Source organism: Electrophorus electricus, chromosome 4 (assembly GCF_041902795.1).
Source record: "Electrophorus electricus isolate QZ-2024a chromosome 4, ASM4190279v1, whole genome shotgun sequence".
Lineage (NCBI taxonomy): Eukaryota > Metazoa > Chordata > Actinopteri > Gymnotiformes > Gymnotidae > Electrophorus > Electrophorus electricus.
The window spans coordinates 31,474,548-31,495,694 of NC_137500.1; the positions used below are offsets into that span (position 1 = coordinate 31,474,548).

At 39.7% G+C, this 21,147-nt stretch overlaps 1 protein-coding gene across 29 annotated transcripts in view; it reads right to left on the bottom strand.

Annotated features, from left to right (window-relative positions):
- Positions 1-21,147, bottom strand: part of ttn.2 (titin, tandem duplicate 2) — a 162,119-nt gene that overhangs the window by 42,836 nt on the left and 98,136 nt on the right. For all 29 annotated transcript variants that reach the window (XM_081713292.1, XM_081713286.1, XM_081713282.1 and 26 more), the window contains 43 exons: positions 20,650-21,079; positions 20,247-20,555; positions 19,970-20,151; positions 19,754-19,883; positions 19,361-19,660; positions 18,952-19,269; positions 18,570-18,866; positions 17,988-18,287; positions 17,557-17,871; positions 17,316-17,464; positions 17,062-17,212; positions 16,493-16,774; positions 16,104-16,406; positions 15,692-15,997; positions 15,304-15,585; positions 14,894-15,193; positions 14,500-14,802; positions 14,107-14,415; positions 13,738-14,019; positions 12,805-13,104; positions 12,412-12,705; positions 9,313-12,267; positions 8,875-9,210; positions 8,493-8,777; positions 8,036-8,335; positions 7,631-7,933; positions 7,225-7,500; positions 6,826-7,125; positions 6,220-6,522; positions 5,829-6,128; positions 5,454-5,741; positions 4,864-5,166; positions 4,446-4,748; positions 4,053-4,358; positions 3,670-3,957; positions 3,289-3,576; positions 2,903-3,190; positions 2,105-2,692; positions 1,847-1,951; positions 1,555-1,752; positions 1,185-1,481; positions 517-1,104; positions 26-328 (listed from right to left, as the gene is read on the bottom strand). In XM_081713292.1, coding sequence (XP_081569418.1) covers positions 26-328; positions 517-1,104; positions 1,185-1,481; positions 1,555-1,752; positions 1,847-1,951; positions 2,105-2,692; positions 2,903-3,190; positions 3,289-3,576; positions 3,670-3,957; positions 4,053-4,358; positions 4,446-4,748; positions 4,864-5,166; positions 5,454-5,741; positions 5,829-6,128; positions 6,220-6,522; positions 6,826-7,125; positions 7,225-7,500; positions 7,631-7,933; positions 8,036-8,335; positions 8,493-8,777; positions 8,875-9,210; positions 9,313-12,267; positions 12,412-12,705; positions 12,805-13,104; positions 13,738-14,019; positions 14,107-14,415; positions 14,500-14,802; positions 14,894-15,193; positions 15,304-15,585; positions 15,692-15,997; positions 16,104-16,406; positions 16,493-16,774; positions 17,062-17,212; positions 17,316-17,464; positions 17,557-17,871; positions 17,988-18,287; positions 18,570-18,866; positions 18,952-19,269; positions 19,361-19,660; positions 19,754-19,883; positions 19,970-20,151; positions 20,247-20,555; positions 20,650-21,079 — 15,343 coding nt within the window. The remainder of the gene's footprint in view (positions 1-25; positions 329-516; positions 1,105-1,184; positions 1,482-1,554; positions 1,753-1,846; positions 1,952-2,104; positions 2,693-2,902; positions 3,191-3,288; positions 3,577-3,669; positions 3,958-4,052; positions 4,359-4,445; positions 4,749-4,863; positions 5,167-5,453; positions 5,742-5,828; positions 6,129-6,219; positions 6,523-6,825; positions 7,126-7,224; positions 7,501-7,630; positions 7,934-8,035; positions 8,336-8,492; positions 8,778-8,874; positions 9,211-9,312; positions 12,268-12,411; positions 12,706-12,804; positions 13,105-13,737; positions 14,020-14,106; positions 14,416-14,499; positions 14,803-14,893; positions 15,194-15,303; positions 15,586-15,691; positions 15,998-16,103; positions 16,407-16,492; positions 16,775-17,061; positions 17,213-17,315; positions 17,465-17,556; positions 17,872-17,987; positions 18,288-18,569; positions 18,867-18,951; positions 19,270-19,360; positions 19,661-19,753; positions 19,884-19,969; positions 20,152-20,246; positions 20,556-20,649; positions 21,080-21,147) is intronic.

A 21,147-nucleotide genomic window follows, 5' to 3' on the forward strand; every position in this document is an offset into this window, starting at 1 on the left:
GTTCAGAAATGTTTTATTTACTTACATGAAATATCCTTTGTCAGCACTGGTTGTGATGGCTCACTAGGTTCTCCAAAACCAGCTTTGTTCTCTGCAGTTACACGGAACTCATACTCAACTCCTTCACTGAGGCCTGTTACTTTATATCGTAGATCAGAGATGGTCTTCTTTGAAGCTCTAACCCATCTCATACCTCTCTTTTCTTTTCTCTCAACACTGTACCCTCTAATGTCACTTCCTCCATCCACAGCTGGCCTTTTCCAGGAAATAGTTACAGCATTTTTGCTGATATTGTCAATTTCTGGTTTTGATGGTGGGCCAGGGGGTCCTAATATAACAACACAAAATTTTATTTTATTTTATATATATATATATATATATATATATATATATATATATATATATATATATATATATATATATATATAAAACATACAGAGCAGGCAAAAAAAAAAGTAATTACAAGTGTAAAGCAGGAATAGGAATGATTACAGTTATGCGTAAAACTGAACCTACCATAGCTGTCAACCATTTTGACTGGACCAGACTGGGTTGGATCGCCAATACCATACTGATTCACAGCTAAAACACGGAAGATATATTCATTGCCTTTAATCAACTTGGTGGCTACATGACGGCAATCCATTATATTTTCAGCAAGTTTTGTCCAAAGCAGGCGGCTAGTTTCTCTCTTTTCAAGAATGTAAGATTTGATAGCACAGCCTCCATCCTCTATTGGTGGTAACCATGTCAGTGTGCACTTTTCAGCAGAGACACTGCTGACCTCAATGGGCCCTGGAGGACCTGGCACATCTAGGATTTTCACTTTCACTTTTTCTTCCTTAATACCAAATGGATTGCTTGCAGTAATTGTATACTCTCCAGTGTTCTTTCTGTTGGCATATTTGATTGACAGAGTTGAAGATGTGGGTGTGCTTGTAATCTGGACAACATCAGATGGCTTTAATTCTCTTCCTCCCTTAGACCATACAGCTGTAGGTGGAGGTTTTCCAAGAATACTTGATGCAGAAATAACAATTGTTTCTCCTGCCTTGACAGTGACACCATCCTTCATTTCAGGATCAATTGTAATAGTTGGTGGCTCTGTAAAATGAAAAGGGATTTATTTTATGGTTCCTCAGTTTTATTGCCTGAATTATGTAGTCTCACTGGGCAGAACTTACCATATTCATCTCTGCAGACAAGTGTGTCAGTTTGTTCTGAAGGAGCACTGATGGCACCAGCTGCATTCTTTGCTCTAATTCTGAAATTGTACATGCTGCCTTCTTGCAAGTCTGTAACTGTGAAGGCACAGCTCTGGATATTGACATGATTAGCTTTCATCCAGACTTTTCCTGGATGCTCCAGTTTCTCAACAATATATCCAGTCAGCCTGTGTCCTCCATCATACTTAGGTGCAGTCCAAATGAGTGTTACAGTGTTTCTTGTAACACTGATCACTTCTGGTTTGCCAGGAGGATCTAGAGAATGGAGTTTAATATTATAGTATTTTGTGTACATAAAACTTAAAAATCTATAAGAACATAGACTTACCAATTGGATCAAGTGCAACAAGTGCTTCTGTGGGTTTACTTGGTTTTCCAAGTCCAGCCATATTTATAGCCATAACTCTGAATTCATACTCAAGACCTTCAACTAAACCAGTCACTCTGCACTCCTTTACTCTCAAAGGTGTCTTGCTGGCTCTCCTCCACAATAAACTGTTCCTATCTTTGAATTCCACATGATATCCTAAAGTCAAAATGAAAATGGATTAATGTGATTATAATGTACATTAATGTGATTTCACAAATTTGGAAAAAAATGTAAGGTATAGAAAATTTACCTGTAATAGGAGAGCCTCCATTATCCCTTGGATCAGACCATGACACAATAGCAGACTCATGGTGAATACTCAGGATGTTTGGTGGAGCTGGTGCCTCTGGTGCATCTATGCAAATAGAAAGATTTTACATTGAAATAATTATACTACTGGTCAAAATGAGAAAATATGTTTGTTGTGATCCTTTATGTTTTCATTTGAAATCCCATCAGAAGAAATTTTTTAAAAACTGTAATTTGTCAAGGCTATATTAACACTTACTGAATGGATGCTTAGCTACCACTGGATCAGATTTGAGGAACTCTCCAACACCATATTTGTTTTCAGCACATACTCTGAATAGATATTCTGTTCCTTCATGAAGTCTTGTGACCCTCATATTGTTCTTCTGAATAGCTGAAGCAATAGTGACCCACTTATTACTTGTAGAAGGCCTCTTCTCTAGAATGTAGTTGGAAATTTCTGATCCACCATCATCCTTTGGTGGACCCCACTCCAGAGTAATTCCATCAGCTGTAATTTCATCAAAAATAATGGGCCCTGAGCAAATTCCAGGCTTTCCAACCACCTTGATGTTAATGGTAGATTCTTTGGTACCAGCACTGTTTTTCAAAATGATATAAAATTTGTCAGCATCGCCTCTCTGGCAGTCTCTTATCAGCAAGGTTGTGCTTGCCACTGTGGAGTCAACAGAGATTCTTCCACTATCTCCCAAAGTAACACCACCCTTCTTCCATGTGACTGTTGGAGCAGGAATGCCAGTAATGGGGATAGTAATGTGAATAGTACTTCCCTCCTTTGCTACATAACAAGAGTCTGGCAAGCCTTTAAGGTCACAGTCTGGCAGAACTGTAAGACAGTTACACAAATATAAAGATTTCAACATAATTTGTTTTTGCAGATGGTAAATAATAATAATAAGTTACATTAATATAGCACCTTTCTTATATCCAATGTCACTTAAGTAACCAAAAAGTGATGTGATATTACTTGTCTTTATTAACCTAATACGTTTAATATTAGAGGTATTAATAATAAAGGAAGATATTACTGACATACCAACTTGATCCTTTGCAACCACAGTGAGTTCAGTTGGAGGTCCTTCAGAAGACTCATTAAATGCTCTTACTCGGAATAAGTATTGCTTTCCTTCTTGTAGGTCCTTAACTGTGTGCTGCATTTGCTTGGACCTCATAAGCTGCTTCCATTTATCTTCACCCTCACTGATATCTAGAGCATATGCAACAATATGGCTTCCACCATCACTAATGGGCTTCTTCCAAGTAAGGTTGCAAGAATCTTTGGTGACCAATACTGGCTTGAAATCTGTAACTGGTCCAGGTTGCTCTGCAATGATGAAAATTTGAATTGCTATAAGTTGTTTGTTGATTATCACCTCTTAATACCTCATTATTTATAGACAAAGTTGGACAATAATTTTTCACCTGAGGCTTTTACTGGTCCAGCTGTCTCACCCTCACCAATACCATACACATTTTCAGCTGAGACTCTGAAGCAATATGCTTTTCCAGCTTCTAGATTAGTGATTCTGAAAGAAGTTTTAGGACACTCTGGAGCAACGCAAGTCCACGCCTTCCTCTCAGCAAGACGTTTTTCAATAACATAGCTCTTCACTGGACTTCCACCATCAATTAATGGAGGATACCAGGTGATGGATGCATGATTCTTTGATGTCTCTTTGACTGTCAGATTGAGTGGTGGTCCAGGTGTATCTTCATAAAATGTGACAATTATATTAGAAACTATAGATAAAATAGCATACAATAAAACACAAGGCTGTAATTAAACTTTCAAAATAATTTTACCTAAGACCTTGACGACAATAGTGTATGATTTGGTTCCACTGCTGTTCTCAAGAGTTAGTACGTATTTTCCAGCATCATATCTGTTGATGTTCTCACAGTATACAAAGGTATCCCAATCAGTTGTGTCGATTGTAAGACCTTGCCTCTCCTTTAAGTTGGCATTGACCTTGCTCCATGTCACCTTTGGTGCTGGACGGCCTCTAATTGGTACGTAGATTCTCATTGTGACTCCAGCACGTAATACCAATGCTTTTCTAAGGTCTGCATCAAGTTCAGCTTCAGGAGCAACTAAACATTTTTTAAATAAAAAACAAGTTAGAAAAGTGGTGAAAGTCAGGCATCAATATAACCAAGTTAAAAATGCAGTTAAAGGATTTGCATACTTAAAATGTCCTGTGCCAGATGCTTCCCAGGAACTTCACTTGGCTCACTGTAGCCAATTTTATTCATAGCTGTTACACGGAACTGATACTCAGTGTTGTCAATAAGACCGCTGACAAGGAACTTTGTTGCCTGGAGATTTTTTGGTATATTGCACTTCAGCCATTCCTCTGAATCAGCTCTCTTGACTTCAACCAGGTAGCCTAAGATTTCACATCCACCATCATAGGCAGGTTTGGTCCAGGATAGAGTGACTGAGCTGTGTGTAGAGTCAACAACTTTGGGAAAAGCAGGTGGTCCAGGAGGATCTGTGGATAAAACAAAAGACATTAATCTTTCCTGAAACCATCAAATTTGAATTTAGAGACAAATGAATTGTATATTGTGTTACTTACACAATGGATCCACAGCAAGTGCAGCCTTAGAAGCATCACTTGGTTTGCCAAGACCAGCTTTATTGAGAGCAATAACTCTGAACTCGTACTCAGAACCCTCAGTGAGACTTCCAACTTTAATGGTTCTATCAATGACAGGTCGTCTGTTTACTTTGGACCAGTTGAGTTCCTGAATTTCACGCTTCTCAACCATGTATCCAAGTATTGGTGCCTTGCCATCATCAGCAGGGGCCTTCCAGCTCACTGTCATGTGGTCTTTGATGATATTGGTAATAACTGGAGGGTCACATGGTCCAGGAACATCTGGAAATGGAAATTAAATAATTTTTATATCTTCAAATGCCTTATTGATAATCTTTCATTGACATTATGCTAATTGTCAATGCATACTAAGTAATGAAGGAAATAAAATACTTACCAAATGGATTCTTGGCAATCACAGAGTTAGTCACAATTGGGTCACCAACACCATATTTGTTCTCAGCACTGACTCTGAACTCATATTCATGGCCCTCAATTAGTTTCTCAACTGAGCAATCTGTGAGCTGGCCACTAAGGTTGGAAGTAACCATAGCCCAGTTAGCTCTGCTTGTTTCACGTTTATCAATAATGTAGTTAGTTATTTCAGCACCGCCATCTGAAAGAGGTGGCTCCCACCGCAATTTGACCCGGTCAGCAAAAACCTGACTGATTTTAATTGAGGCTGGGGGTCCAGGCTTGTCTGTGGAAACAAGATTTCCCCCAACAATGTTAATCTATAATAAAATTATTCAAAGGTGTGAGACACCTAACCACTTTCTTACTCTGGTGTTTCAAAATCAGGCAGGACTAGACACAGAGGCAACAGATCATATGAAAGAAACCATATGAAAACACAGGTGTGTAGCAAACACTTCTGGGACAATTTCAGACCAAGGTTAAATCAGTGAACTTAGTTAAAAATAAGAATGAGTGTAGCTCTAATTATACAGTGAAAGTAGTGCATTATTGTACTGTAAATAAACTTACCCAGGACCTTCAGCTTAATGTTGCCAGACTTAGTGCCGCTTGGGTTTTCAGCAACAATGGTATATTCTCCAGACTCTTTCCTGGTCACAGAGAACAGTTCTAGGATAAAGAGGTGTCTCTTCTGAGACATCTTTATGCCTTCAACAAGTTTTATTGGAATGCCGTCTCTCTTCCAAGTAATCTTTGGTAGTGGTTTGCCATAGACCTCAGCCTCAAGGTTGACATTAGTTCCAGCTTTTACAGTGATAAGGTTCTTCATTTCCACACTAATCTCAATCCTTGGTGGAACTGAAAAATGACACAGAAAAACAATTCATCAGCTTCAAATTTTATTGCTTCTAGCAACAATAAATTGTTCAGGGAAGCACAACCTACCATGCTCTGCAATGACTGTGATTGCATCAGATTCTTCTGAGGGCAGGCTGACTGAAATCGCTGTCTTTGCAATGATTCTGAATTTGTATTGGGCACCCTCTTCAAGTCCAGTGACAACATACTCCTCTTTGGGCACATTTTGGCTATTTGCATTTACACGTACCCACTTGTCACCTGGAAGTTTCAAAGACTCAACATAATAACCAATAAGTTTGCTACCACCATCGTGTTTTGGACGGTTCCAGACAAGAGACACAGAATTCCTTGTTACATCAAGGACCTCAGGTTTACCAGGTGGATCTAATGAAAAAGTGAATACAAATAATAATCAGATTTCAGATTTAAATGCATTAAGGCGTTTTTCTGACAAATACCCTCCTTCCACACATACCAACTGGAGTCCTTGCAGTAATGATCTCTGTTGGTTTGCTTGGTTTGCCCTGTCCTGCTTTGTTGACGGCAGACACTCTGAATATATACTCCAGACCTTCAATAAGGCCTGAGCAAGAGTATTCAGTTGCACGAACAAGTGTCTCATTTGCCTTGACCCATAGAAGGCTGTTTCTCTCTTTGCGCTCAATAGAGTATCCTATAATAGGACTACCACCATCATTTGCTGGCCTTTCCCAGGATAAAACAACATATTCTTTGTGAACATTCTTGACATAGCAATTCCTTGGTTCACTAGGTGGGTCTGAAACAAAGATTCATATGTTTACATATACACATATATAACATAAATTATTCTATACATTTAATTGTGTGGATGGATACAAAAATATGTTTGCTTCCCAAACCTTGATACATGCTTCAGCAATGAAACAGTTGCATTGAGACCCCTTTTCTTTATGAAGAATTACTGCTCTGACAAGCTATTTTAAACATCATTTTCTTGGGGTATCCAAGTCTCTTGCAAGGCGCTGTATGTATGTATGTATACAGTACACATGCATATTCACATATATGAGCATTTTTGTTGTTAATAAAGCAGACCTACCAAAGGGATATCTGGCAATCATTTTTTCGGAGTAGATTGGTTCTGAAATTCCAAAGCGATTCTCAGCACGCACTCGAAAACCATACTCATTTCCAGGGGTGAGCTTTACAACTCTGCAACTGGTCTTGGTGCAGTTAGACACAGCAGGGACCCAATCACCTCTGGTCACATCACATTTCTCAACAACATAGTTTGTTATGTTGCTACCACCATCTTCTGTGGGCTGATTCCATGCAAGAGTGCAGGCATCAATGTCTACCTCAAGAATTTCCAAGGGACCCTCTGGAGGGCCAGGGATATCTGGGGGAAACATGTTTCAGTTGTTAGAATGCATTTGTCATTGCTTATTTGTCATGTGTTACTTGTATATTTTTGTTGGTGTTGTTACAGGTTGCATACCATAAATTATAAGTCTAAGGATTTGGTTGACTTTAGAAATGTTGTTCTCAGCAGTAAGGCTGTAATATCCACTGTCCTTTCTTGAAACATCTTTAATCATAAATGTGGATGAGGATAGTGTCTTTTGCACAGAAATACGATCAGATGTAACCACATCATCACTTCCTCTCATCCATGTAGTGACAGGAACAGGCTTGCCAGATACAAGTGCTTCAACTTTCAGTTTGGTTCCTGCCTTTGCAGTAACCACATCAGGCATAATGATCTTTGGTGCCACTGAAAAAAAATGGGTGGCAAAAAATTAGAGAATGAATTCTAGGGTCAGTATTACGATGTCAGTAAAATGATTAAAGCAATGATAAATTGGACATCCAACTACAGGACACAAGAATTCTTAGATACATACTCAGGTGTTCTTTCAGTTCAAAGATTCCTTCAGCCTCTCTTGGGAGGCTGCATCCTATAGAATTCCTTGCAGCAACCCTGAATCTATACTTTGTGTTTTCTTTCAGACCTACAATGACAATACTTAAGTCTTTTACAACTGAATATGGTGTCCATTTGTCCTCAGGTTGACCAGCCTCCTGGTAATCAACAATGTATCCATTAATCTTTGCTCCACCATCTCTCAGAGGCTTCAGCCACCCAACTGTAGCACTGTTCTTTGTAATCTCTAAGACATCCATCTTTTTGGGAGGATCTGGTTCACCTTTAGGGCAAAAAAAAATTCAATATTCAATTCACATTTGTAATATTATAGACAGGAACATTTATTTGCTTGATAATTACACAGAATGCTGTGGTCACTTACTCATTGGATCTGTGGCCAAATAGGATTTTGGGGAGTCCTTTGGTACCCCAATACCATACTTGTTGACTGCTATGACCCTGAAGTAATATTCAATTCCTGGTGTCAGATTTGTGATTTTAAAGCTAGTCTTCTTTAGGTCATTGGTACAATTTGTCCATGTCTTCCTGTCTACTTCACGCTTCTCAACAATGTAGTTCAGAATTGGACTGCCACCATCATTTTCTGGGGGTGACCAGGAGAGCTGACAAGACGTCTTTGTAACATCTGTTGCTTCCAGTCCATCAACAGGTCCAGGAGTATCTATTCAGTGCAACATGTTTGTTAATGCTTCTATGTAGCAACAGTTAAATCGGTTTAAGTGGGAAAATTGATTGCTGTTCTTAATGAATCCAATGATTAAATCATTTTATTTATTACTTATAATAATAATTTAAATGTACATTGTTAGTCAGCATACCTAAAATCTTAACACGAACAAATACAGCTTTTTCTCCTGAGGGATTTGACAGTGTCAGAGAGTATTTTCCAGAGTCTTCACGTGTGCTCTCTGGGATGACAAGGAAGGTCATTGTATCAATCTGATCCACATGACCTCTCCTGAGAACATTGTCAACACCTATGCGTTTCCAGGTCACTTTAGGTGCTGGCCTTCCTCTGATTGTAGCGAATAGCCTAATGGGACATCCTGCTCTTACACTGAGACCTTTCCTCAAACTGGCATCCAGGTCAATCTCAGGTATTTCTGTAATTACAGGGGAAAAATTGGTCTGATTTTAGGTATACTGTATATATTAGATAAAGTAATTACTTACATTCTGGAATTTGAGAAAACAGCTTACCATGAATTTCCTTTGGTGTCACAGCATCTTTAAGTCTTGCAGGACGGCCTATGCCGACTTGGTTTTGTGCAGAAACACGAAATTCATATTGTTTCCTCTCATCCAAATTGCTGATTGTGAATTCAGTGAGGACAAGCTGTATACCAACATTACATTTCACCCAGCCCTCATCTGGATCTCTCTCTTTTTCACCTTCCATTTCAATCTTATCCCTCATCTCAACCAAATATCCAATGATTGGAGCACCACCATCATACACTGGCTTAGACCAGCCAAGAGTAACTGAAGTCTTTGTGCTGTCAACCACCTTCAGGCTGCCAGGGGGACCAGGGGGCTCTGAAATATTAATGAATACAATAATTTTAGCTTTTTGACATTAAGAAAAACACTATCATGTAGAGGATATATATTTAAAAGGTTATTAGGAAAATATATTACCAATTGGATCTTTTGCAGCAGTTGGTCTTGATGGTTTGCTTGGTTCTCCCAATCCAACTTCATTTTCAGCTTTCACACGATATTGGTATTCATGGTTAGGAATCAAATTGATTACTTTCATACGTCTCTCAGAGATAGGACTCTTTGTGACTGCAACCCATCGTACAGCACGCTTCTCCTTTCTTTCCAGAATGTAGCCAGTAATGGATTTTCCACCATCATTTTCAGGGGGAGCCCATATAACAGTCATTTCATCCTTGCCAATTTTGGTGACCTCTGGTGGATCAGGTGGACCAGGTGGGCTGAACTGTGTCCTGGCAATAACAGGCTTGCTCTCCATGGGAGGACCTGTTCCCATCTTGTTTTCTGCTCTGACTCTGAATATGTATTCATTACCTTCCACAAGGCGCGTCACATTGCAATAGGGAGTGACCACTGAAGCAGAATAAGTAGACCAGACCATTCTTCTAGTCTCACATTTTTCTAGAATATAACTGTCAACTTCACAACCACCATCATCCTCTGGTGGATCCCATACCACTCTACATTTGTCAGTGGACATGCCAGAAACTCTGACATCTCTTACAGGCCCTGGTATGTCCAGAACACTTAAAGTTGCATAAGCAGTAAAGCTCCCAGCTAGGTTAGTGGCAGTGATAATATATTTTCCAGTATCAGAGCGTTTGGCTTTAGTCATGAGGAATTTTGAGTAGTCAGCTCCAGTATCAATGCTGATTCTGGGGTTATGTCCTGTGGCTTTGTCTTTCACCCATTTGACCTCAGGTTGTGGCTTTCCTCTCAGTGCTGCCTCAAGTCTGACTGATTCACCAGCTTTTACCACAACAGTACCAGCAAATTTGAGGTCAAGGACTGGTTTCTGGATTTCTTCTTTGACAAGAACTTCAGATGTCATCACCCAGTTGCTTTCTCTGGCATCATTTGTAGTCTTAACTCTAAACTGATAGGTCTGGTTCTCAGTACACTTATCTGCCATAAAGAATGTGTCTTTGAGTACACCATCATGTAAGCTTTCCCATTTTTCAGCATCCTTGATTTTCCTTTCTAATATGTACCCCAGATTAGGGTTGCCACCATCATAATCTGGTCTTTGCCATTTCAGGAACACAAAGTTCTTGCCAAAATCCGCGACATGGAACTTCTCTGGCTCACCAGGCTTCTGAAGTGGATCGATTGCAAGTATAGGTGTCTTGGTTTCTGTTGCTGGTCCAGGACCACATTTGTTCTCTGCAGTCACTCTGAAGAAATATTCATGATTCTCCAGTAGTTTTGCCTTTACCTTGCGATTTGTGCAGTCAGAGGAGATCATTGACCATGTTCTAACACTTGGCTCACGACACTCAACAATATAGTTTGTAATCTCAGTGCCTCCATTGTCTTCTGGAGCATCCCAATTCACCATGCATGCATTTTTGGTCACATATGTCAATGTAAGATTCCTGCAGTGTCCAGGTCTATCCAGTACATTTACAGTGATGGTAACTGAGGCTTCTCCACTGTCATTCACAGCCTTAAGAGTATACTTTCCATGATCTGCTCTGGTTGCTTCTTTGATGCGCATATGTACTACAGGAAAGTTATTTGTCAAAGTTGTCCGTTTATCTCTTTCCAAAACTGTCTCACCTTTGGACCAAGTAATCACTGGATCAGGTCTTGCCCTTACATATCCAGTAATATTAATGTTATGTCCTACACGGACAGTCAAATGTGTGCGACATGTGATGTCCATCTCAATCTCTGGGGGGATAAGGATATCTTGAGCAATAACTGATTCTGGCACTTCTCTTGTCTCACCTTCTCCAATCATGTTGACAGCTCTTATGCGGAACCTGTATTCTGTGCCTTCAGTTAATCCCTTGACTCTGTAAGTGCACTGTTTAATCAAATCATCTGCATTTACTTTCTCCCATTCACCACCAGCTTTCTGACATTCTACAATATATCCCAAAATTGGACTTCCTCCATCTCTTGTAGGTTTTATCCAGACTAAATCTGCATAATTACAGCTGTAGTCCTTAACTTTTGGGTTAACTGGAGGTCCAGGAACTGTGATAGGTCTGCAAGGTTTGACTGGGTCTGAAATAGGTGAGGGTCCACTGAAGCCAGCAATATTTTCAGCAAATACTCTAAACTCATAGTCATTACCCTCAAAAAGTCCAAGCACTCTAAATCTGAGGTCCCTGCAAGGTGTTTTATTCACTCTGATCCATTTGCCTCCCTTATGTCTGCGCTCAATAATGTAACCATTAATCGGACTGCCACCATCATATAATGGCATTGTCCAAGCAAGAGTTACTGCATCCTCAGCAATATCAGAAGCAACAGGTTTTCCAGGATGACCAGGTGGCTCAAATTGGTGTTTAGCTACAGTTGGTGCACTTTCAAGAGGTGCACCTATTCCCATCTTGTTTTCTGCGCGAATTCTCACAACATATTCAACACCACTCTGCAAACGAGAAATCTTGAGCCTTGTGGCAGTACTACCAGAGCTAACACCTCCCCAGGTTTCCTTATTAGACTCTCTCTTTTCAACAACATAATTCATTACAGGACTTCCACCATCATCTTTGGGGGGACGCCATTCAATGACCATCGAATCTGGAGTGACCTCAAGGATGTTCACAGGACCTATGGGTGCAGCTGGGACATCCAGTACAGTGACATTCAGAGAAACAGTCTTACTTCCTGCAGGATTAGACACTGTGAGAATGTACACTCCAGTGTGATTTCTTGTGCAGTCTGCAATGTTCAAAACAGTTGAAAAGTTGTCTGTGTCAATCTTTATATTTCCTCCAGTTCTAATTTCTTCCCCATCAAGCACCCACTTTGCACTGGGAATGGGAATGCCTCTCATGATTGCAGGTAGTCTGATAGTACTTCCTGCCTTCACAATGATTCCATCAATCAGTTTTGCATCCACTTCAACAATGGGTGGCACTAGAAAAAGCAACAAAAATTGTTAACAAATTGTTTTAAATGTTTTAAAAGTGCATAAATACATATATGATATTTAATTATATTTAACTACATATTATATAAAATACTTTAGTAATTATATAGTATTTACAAAATGTAGTTTACCAAGTTTCTCATGGCAAAGAACTGGCACAGTTGTGTCTGGTCGGCTAAGTCCAATAGCATTCTCAGCCTTAACACGGAATCTATAGGTTTTTCCCTCTTCTAGACCAGTCACATGGCATTCAGGAATGCTAACAGTCTTGAAGACAATCCAGTCTTTTTCACCCTCCTCTTGGTACTCAACCAAGAAGCCTGTGATGTCACTTCCTCCTGTGCGATCAGGCCAGTTCCATTGGAGCCACACCTCTGTTTTGTCAACGTCTACGTGATGCAGATCCTTTGGTGGACCAGGTGGAACTGAAAGACACATTTTTTTATCCTTAGTTGCAAGTTGCCTTATTAAAGGCATTTAATAAGGCATTTAAAGGCACAAATCCTCAGTGTGTTCATACTTACACAGTGGATTCATCGCCTTCACAGGTTTGGTTGTCTCAACAAATTCACTTCTACCAAACTGATTTTCAGCAGCTACACGGAACATGTATGATGTGCCTTCCATCAAGTGCTTGGCAGTTTGGCTTCGCTTTTTAGATGTTGAACAGACTGGCACCCATTGTGTAGAAGCAATATCCTTTTTCTCCACCACAAAGTTCGTGATACGTGTACCACCATTATCTTCAGGATCTTTCCAGGACAGCTGAGCAGAGTCACTTCTAACATCAGATACTCTCAAATGCTGAATCGGTCCAGGTTTGTCTAGAAACACACAAAGATCACGTATTTTAATAAAGCAGAAAAGGTTATTGCTGAGCTATAAAGTCTAAACTAATCAGTTCTGAACCCTTTCACTTCATATGCACACTGGATACATTGCTTAGTAGTCATGTTTCCTTGCATTGTACATGAATACAATTTTGTTAGTAAATTGAATTCTTCAGTACACTGTTATGGAAATAATGCATGCCCAATTAAAGATTATTTAATTAGGAATATGTTTATGGAGATATAGCAGGATTTTAGTCATCCACTTGATGCCATCTTGTATCAGCTATAAACAATATTACAGCTCAATGTTACTATCCTGAAATCTATTAAATAAATATACATGAGAATAAAAATCTGCTCAATTTTATTATTATATTAACATTATATTAACATTTATCAGTTTATTTATAGAACCCCATTTATAGATCTTTATTATGTAAATGTATTCATATAACTTTAACTTGGATAGATACATTTTCTTTACTTCCAGGACTGTCAAAAAAAAAAGCCGCAAATGTGTTGCTAGAGATATTCTTAAGAGTGTTGAACAATGAAAATGAAAATGTAGGGGTTTTTTTATTTATTCCTATGTGCTGCATTTTACAGTATTGAGGAAGAGCCCACCTAGAACAAGCACAGTGCACGTTGCTGTCTTGGATCCTGCTGGATTTTCAACATTCAGTGTGTAGTCTCCACAATCACTTCGGTTACAGTAACGCATCTCAAGCTTGGTTCTTACTCCAGTGGTCTGAATTTCTGCTCTTGGAGGCACATCTGCATCATTTTTCTTCCATGTGACATTAGGAATAGGCATACCCTTAATTCCAGCAACAATTTTAATATGGGTTCCAGCCAGTGCTTTAATCTCGCGAGGCATGCCCATCTCCAGCAACAACTCTGGGGGCTCTATATAAAAAAGTATTAGAATTTAAACATTTCACATAACTTATACTTTAATACCTTAATAATTTTTATACAATAATTTAGAATTACCAAGTCTGTCTTGTGCTCGAATAGGCTCTGGAACATTTGCAGGCTCAGATTCACCAGCTTTATTAACAGCCTTTACTCTGAACCTATACAGTGCTCCATCTTCAAGGCTGATAACTTTAAATGTAGTTTCCTGGCAGGAGTCAGGAGTCTGATTAACCTGGAGCCATTCCTCAGTACCAGATTTCTGGTACTCAAGGAGGTAGCCAAAGATTTTGCCTCCACCAGAGTCCTTGGGTGGCTCCCAAGAAAGAGTGACAGAGTTCTTTGTCTTGTCAATTGCCATTGGCTTTATGGGTGGGCTTGGAACCACTGTAAGAGAAAAGAAATATTAAAGTTAGATTATAACATTACTTCCTCTTGCACAAGTAAACAGAAGTACCAATAACAACATACCAATAGGATCTTTAGCGAAGACAGGTTTTGTGGGTGGGCTAGGGTCACCAACACCAATCACATTCTCTGCCATCACACGGAACTCATATTCACAACCCTTGAGAAGATCAGGAACCCAGTATTCTGTTTTAGGGAAAATGCGATCGGTTCCAGCACGGACCCATCTGTTTGACATTGTTTCTCTCTTTTCAACAATGTAGTTTGTGATTGGTTTTCCGCCATCAGCAGGTGGTTCCCATGAAATCCGAGCTGTGTCTTTGTAGACTTCTTTCACCACTGGTTGCTGAGGAGCATCTGGCACCTCTGTTTTTTGCGCACATGAAAATTCATGTCAGTAAAATCACTAAGTAAAACTAAGCCATTTTGTGGAATGTTTTTTCAGAAAGTTACTTACTGAAGACATCTTTTGCTTTTGTCTCTGCAGACAGTAATGGGTCACTAATGCCATGGATGTTTTGAGCACAGATTCTAATTATGTACTCCCTTCCCTCAATGAGTTTAGGAACTTTACATGTTGTTCTAGTACAAGACGATATGACAGGCATCCAGAGATCCCGGTTGGTATCTCTCTTTTCAACAATATAATTAGAGACAGCGCTTCCACCATCGTCCAGTGGGGGCTTCCAAGAAATGACCATATGATCCCTGTAGATTTCATCAAAGACAACAGGGCCCTCTGGAGGTTGGGGACGATCTGAAAATAATACACACATATGCATTTACTGACAAACACACTATTCTGCAGCAAAAACAGAAAAAACATTTTGACCAATATCGTCGAAAAAGGAATGATCCAAAACGCACCAACAACAGTAACAGTGCAGATGCGCTTGCATGTGCCAATTGAGTTCTCCACAGCCACAGTGTATTTGCCACTGTGATCACGCTTAGCTTTCTCAATAGATAAGCACAGTGTCTTCTTAGTGCTAGTAAGCACAATGTCCTCATTTGCCTGAAGTTCCTCATCATTTTTGAACCATTTAATTGTTGGTGTTGGTTTCCCTCCGTAGCGACCTTGGAGAGTGCAGGGTTGCCCAACACGTACCAAAAGTGTATCATGGAATTCCAGGTCAAGGGAAGGTGGTTCTACAATATTATTAGAATACATATATATATATATATATATATATATTACAAAGAAAATCATATATAGGTTTTTTAACATTATAATTGTAATGCATTTTTTACTTACCAAGCTCTACCTTGCACATAATTGGTTTGGTGCTGAAGGAAGGCTTGCCCTGGCCAATTTGATTCACAGCACTCACACGGAATTCATAACTAGCGCCCTCTTTGAGACCCTCATGAGTGAACTGGCGATCCATCAGCTTATTGTCACTGGCAATTTGGACATAGTTGTCCTTTCCAAGCTGACGAACTTCAAGAACATAACTCGTCACCTCTGCCCCGCCATCATATTTTGGTGGTCTCCATGCTACGGTGATTGAATCCTTCTTGATAGCTTTTACCACCAGATCCTCTGGACGCTCAGGCACAGCTGGAAACAAATTGAAAAAGATAAAGTAGAAATAAAAGTAAATAAAATCATGACATTTATTAAAAGGGTATTGGTTTTTATTTTATAAATATTAAATAAAACTTACAAACTGGATCCTTAATGCAAACTTCTGATGCTGTCTCAGAATATGGGCCTCTTCCAATTATATTTTCTGCAGCAATTCTGAAGAAGTAAGCCTTGCCATCAATGAGACCCTGAACCACAGCATTATGTCTGGTGACCGTGTATGTCACTGAAGTCCAGCCTCGGCGGTCAGCTTCTCTCTTCTCTATAATGTAGTTGGTGATGGCTGAGCCACCATCATCCTCAGGGGAATACCATGTCAGCTTGCAAGAATCATTGGTAAGATTCGTACCAGAGAAGGGCTGACCCACAGGGCCAGGAACATCTTTAAAGCAAATACAAATATTTAGAATCTTTTTTTTAATGTTGTTGTAATAATAGCACTCATATGAACAGAAGCAGAATATTCACCTAGCACTTCCACAATTATTGCCTTGTTCCTTTCTCCTCCTTCATTCTTAGCTGTTAGGGTATAAATGCCTTGATGCTTTCTTAGGCAGTTCTTGATCACCAGAGCTGAACTGATAGCAGTAGTTTCAACAATAGCCTCTTTGGGCAAAGGAGCATCATCTCTATTCCATGTAATCTCTGGCGCAGGCTTGCCAGACACATAGGCAAGGATGCGTATTACTCCACCAGCGTGAACAACAATCTTCTCTTTCACTGTTGCATCTAGGTCCACTTCAGGAGCAACTAAAATTAAAGTCGGTGTAGGTATGAAGTTGAATTTTACTGATCGTATAAACCCATTTTTTTTAAGCAGTAGCAAGTTGTAGATATGAGATGCTAGATTATTTAGAACTAAGACAAAAACAACCTACTTTTGTTAAATGAACAGTCAGTGACATGTTTTCAATCTATCAGCCTATTTTTATAATGATTTAGAGACACAAAACCACAAGTTAAGTTTTTTTTTCTTTCATCATAAAAGGAGGAGCCATGAATGGAACAGTCCACTAATGTTTTGAATTTGTTCTTACTTGTCCTGTCTTTGACCTCAATCACTTCAGTGACTTCACCAGGTTCACCAGCACCTGCAGCATTCACTGCTCTCACTCTGAATCTGTAAAGTCCAAGCTCTTTGAGTCCAGGTACAACAAACTTGGTGCCTCTAATCTCTTTATCTTTAGCCTAAAAAGAAACAAAGGCAGTTCTGAAAATCATCCAGAAATAAAAATGATAAACTCTTTTGTGTCAATACAAGTATTTATAATTTTAACATGAATTTAGTTACCTTCACCCATTCTTCCTTTCCTTCTTCTTTGAATTCAACAAAATATCCTGTAATCTTAGATCCCCCATCATTCATTGGAGGAATCCATTCAAGTTCTACAGTTGATTTAGTGCAGTCAATTACTTTTGGTATTGGAGGTCCTGGAGGAGCTATAGCAACAGAAACATTTCATAGTAAAATGGGCATATATTAGAATCAATTGTAAGTACATATTAATTAAAAACTATTTAGTTTAACATACTAATTGGGTCTCTAGAAACAGCAGGGTCTGATGGAAGACTTGGAAGTCCACATCCAGCAGCATTAATGGCAATAACACGGAACTGATAGATAGCTCCCTCCAAGAGACCAGTCACAACATGAGAGACACCAAGGGGCCTGATTCTGATGGGGTCACGGTTCACTTTAGTCCAGCGTTTCGATGTAGTTTCCTTGCGCTCCAGCCAATAGCCAGTAACTGGGGATCCGCCATCATATTCTGGCTCCTCCCATTCAACAGTCATAGATTCACGTGTGATTTCTGAGACAGTTGGTTTATCGCATTGGCCTGGAACAGCTATTGTATACAAATACATTAAAATGAAAAACAATGAAACATAAAATAACAAAGTCCTGTTTCAACAACAATGTTCAATCTGTTAATATAATGGGAAATGAACATGCATAACTTACTGAATAAGTTCCTTGTTTTCTCAGGTTCACTGTAAAGTGGTGGTCCTACACCATATTTGTTCTGAGCCATAATGCGGAACTCATATTCATGCCCTTCCGTGAGCCTTTGAACTGTATAAGCACATTCTTTAGGATCATTTGAGACATGGACCCATGACTTCCTGTTCTCCTCACGTTTCTCAATAACATAGTTAGTGATCTTGGAACCACCATCATCTATGGGTGGCTTCCATGATAGACCAATCCTTTCTGCAAAAATCTCCCCAATTTTAACAGGTCCCACTGGTGGTCCAGGTCGCCCTACATAAATAATGAAATAAATAGCGTGCGCGCACACACACACACGCATGCACGCACACACAGACAGAGAGAGAGAGAGAGAGAGAGAGAGAGAGAGAGAGAGAGAGAGAGAGAGAGATTGTAGTGTAGTACACAAGGTTTCAGAGAAACAGGACTTTCAAACAGAGGTCCTTCATTAGCTGTGCATCAGCTTGTCCACTATGATGGTTTATATATATATGTGTGTGTGTGTGTGGCTAAAATCATATATAGCTTAAAGGTTAAACTCACAACACAACTTACCCAAAATGGTGAGTCTGATATCTTTAGATGCTGTGCCAAAACTGTTGGTAGCTGTAAGTGTATAAACTGCACTGTCATCTCTCTTGGACTGCTGAATTAGCAGAGTGCATCTGTCATCAGCTACCAGCTTATTGATATGCTGATCATAATGAACATTAGTTTTTTCATCAGGCTTGTCAAGTGGAGCTTTCTGCCAAACAAGGGTTGGGAATGGGCAGCCCTGAATCCTGGCAGTTATGTTTATGTCAAATGTTTCAGCACCCTCCAGGGCTTCTCTAAGATCAATGGTTGGAGCGACTGAAAAGAAATTCAGCCATAATGGGAATAATGCATTTGACTCAAAGTAAATAAACTTTTGCGATTTTTTTTGAAAGATACTTACAGGTCTGGTCCTTGATGATGATGGGTCCCACAGTAACAGAAGGTCTGCTTGGGCCAGCTTCATTCACTGCCTTGACACGGAACTCATATTCACCACCCTCTTTAAGGTCTTCAACTATGAAGGTAGTTTCTTCCACATCCCTCTTATTGCACTGTTTCCAGGTCTCTTTCTGCGGACCACTGGTGTCCCAGCTCAGCCTCTCGATAATGTAATGTGTTACTGGTGCGCCACCATTATTTTTTGGAGGTTGCCATGATAGGGTCACAGTGTTCTTGGTAACAAGATTGATCTTCACCTTAGCTGGAGGATCAGGGGGTGCTTGAAAAAAAAAACAGACATGAAAGGTAAATTCAAGCATAAAGTATTTAATTCAAGGACATCATATAATGTGTAGTGATTTATAACTTACAGATAGGATCCCTTGCCCTTGCTGGCTCGGTGGTCTCAGTAAATGGTCCCATTCCAATACGATTCTCTGCACAAACACGGAACAAGTAGTCCTGGCCTTCGAGGAGGTCAGGCACTACAAAGGCCATACTGGCACAGGATGCATTCACCTTTGTCCAGGCTTTTGCTGTGACAGCTCTCTTTTCAATGAAGTAACTCTTGATTCTCTCTCCACCATCAGTATCTGGGAGTTTCCAGATAAGCCTCATTGTAGTTCGTGTAATATCAGTAATTTTGAGCTCCTTAGGTGGTCCAGGAACATCTGTTAAAATATCCCATAAATTCTAATTAAGGCATCATTTTATACAATTAAAATTTTGGATTTTACAGAAAGATGTACTGAGACCTAGCTTACCAAGCACAATAACTCTGATATTAATATGTTTCTGTCCAGACTTGTTCTTTGCAGTTACAGTGTATCTGCCAGAGTGGGACCGCAAGCTCACAGGAATTGTTAAAGCAGAAGTAGTATCAGTAGATTCCACCTATTTAAAAGCAAATTAGATTGTAAAAGAAAGAATGTATAATAAGAAACTCAGAAAATCTTTTTTTGTCAAAGAAATGATAGTACCTGTGAATCCACTGGCAGGTTGTGAAGACGATCTTTAATTTCGGTTTTTGCTTTGCCCTCAAAATCCCATGTAACCTTGGGAGTGGGACGACCCTTAACAGTTACAGGGATTTTGATTGGAGTTCCAGCAGGGATGTTTACTAACTCATGAGCGCCAATGTCCAAAAACAGCTTTGGCTCAGCTATGTAATTACACATAAACAACATGTTAGAAAATTAAACTGAAGCATGTAAGTCATGTTCACATTAAAACTTAGTAGTAGGATGGAACTCTTACTGTGAACATCCTCCATGAGAACTTCTGGGGTTCTAGGACTTGGCTCAGACTCTCCAATATCATTGACTGCAATGATTCTAAATCTGTACTTTTTTAGCTCCTGAAGATTTGGAACAGTGAACGTAGTGGTAGGGTGTAGACTATCCGCATCATTGACCCTTGTCCACTCAGATGTCCCTTCATCCTGTTTCTCAATGATATAACCTTTGATGGGGCTTCCACCATCTTTGGCAGGAGGGATCCATGATAGAGTGACACTGCGCTTGGTTTTGTCAGCAATTTCAGGAGCTGCTGGCATGCTAGGTGGAGCTAAACAAATACACAATATATATTGATTCATTTATGTATAATACAGATAATAAATTATTAAAAATACGTATACTAAAAATGGTATAAGACTTACTCATAGGTTCAATAGCAAAGGCAGACTCAGAGACAGCACTAGGGGGGCCAATTCCTGCAGCATTGCAAGCCATTGCACGGAATTCATACTCAACTCCTTCAGCGAGGCGTGTGACCTGAAATTCCCAGCCTTTCATGCCACGTTTGGACACCATGGCCTTATTTGCTTTAGCCCAGTAAGAAGTGCCTTTCTCTCGCTTTTCTAGCCAATAGCCAATAATCATAGATCCACCACAGTCCCTGGGTGGTTCCCATGTCACCAACATATCATTTGTGGAGTGCTCTGCGATAGTGACCTTTTCAGGTGGACCAGGTAGTGCAAATGGATCCTTGATATGTACTTCCTCTGTTTTACAGGCATCACTTATTCCATACTTATTCTCAGCTTTGACTCTGAACTGATATCTGCCACCTGTTTCAAGTTCCCGTACCTACAAGATATACAGTAATGGTATCAATTTTAGCAGTTATGTAGATTAATGAATGGATCTCAAATTTT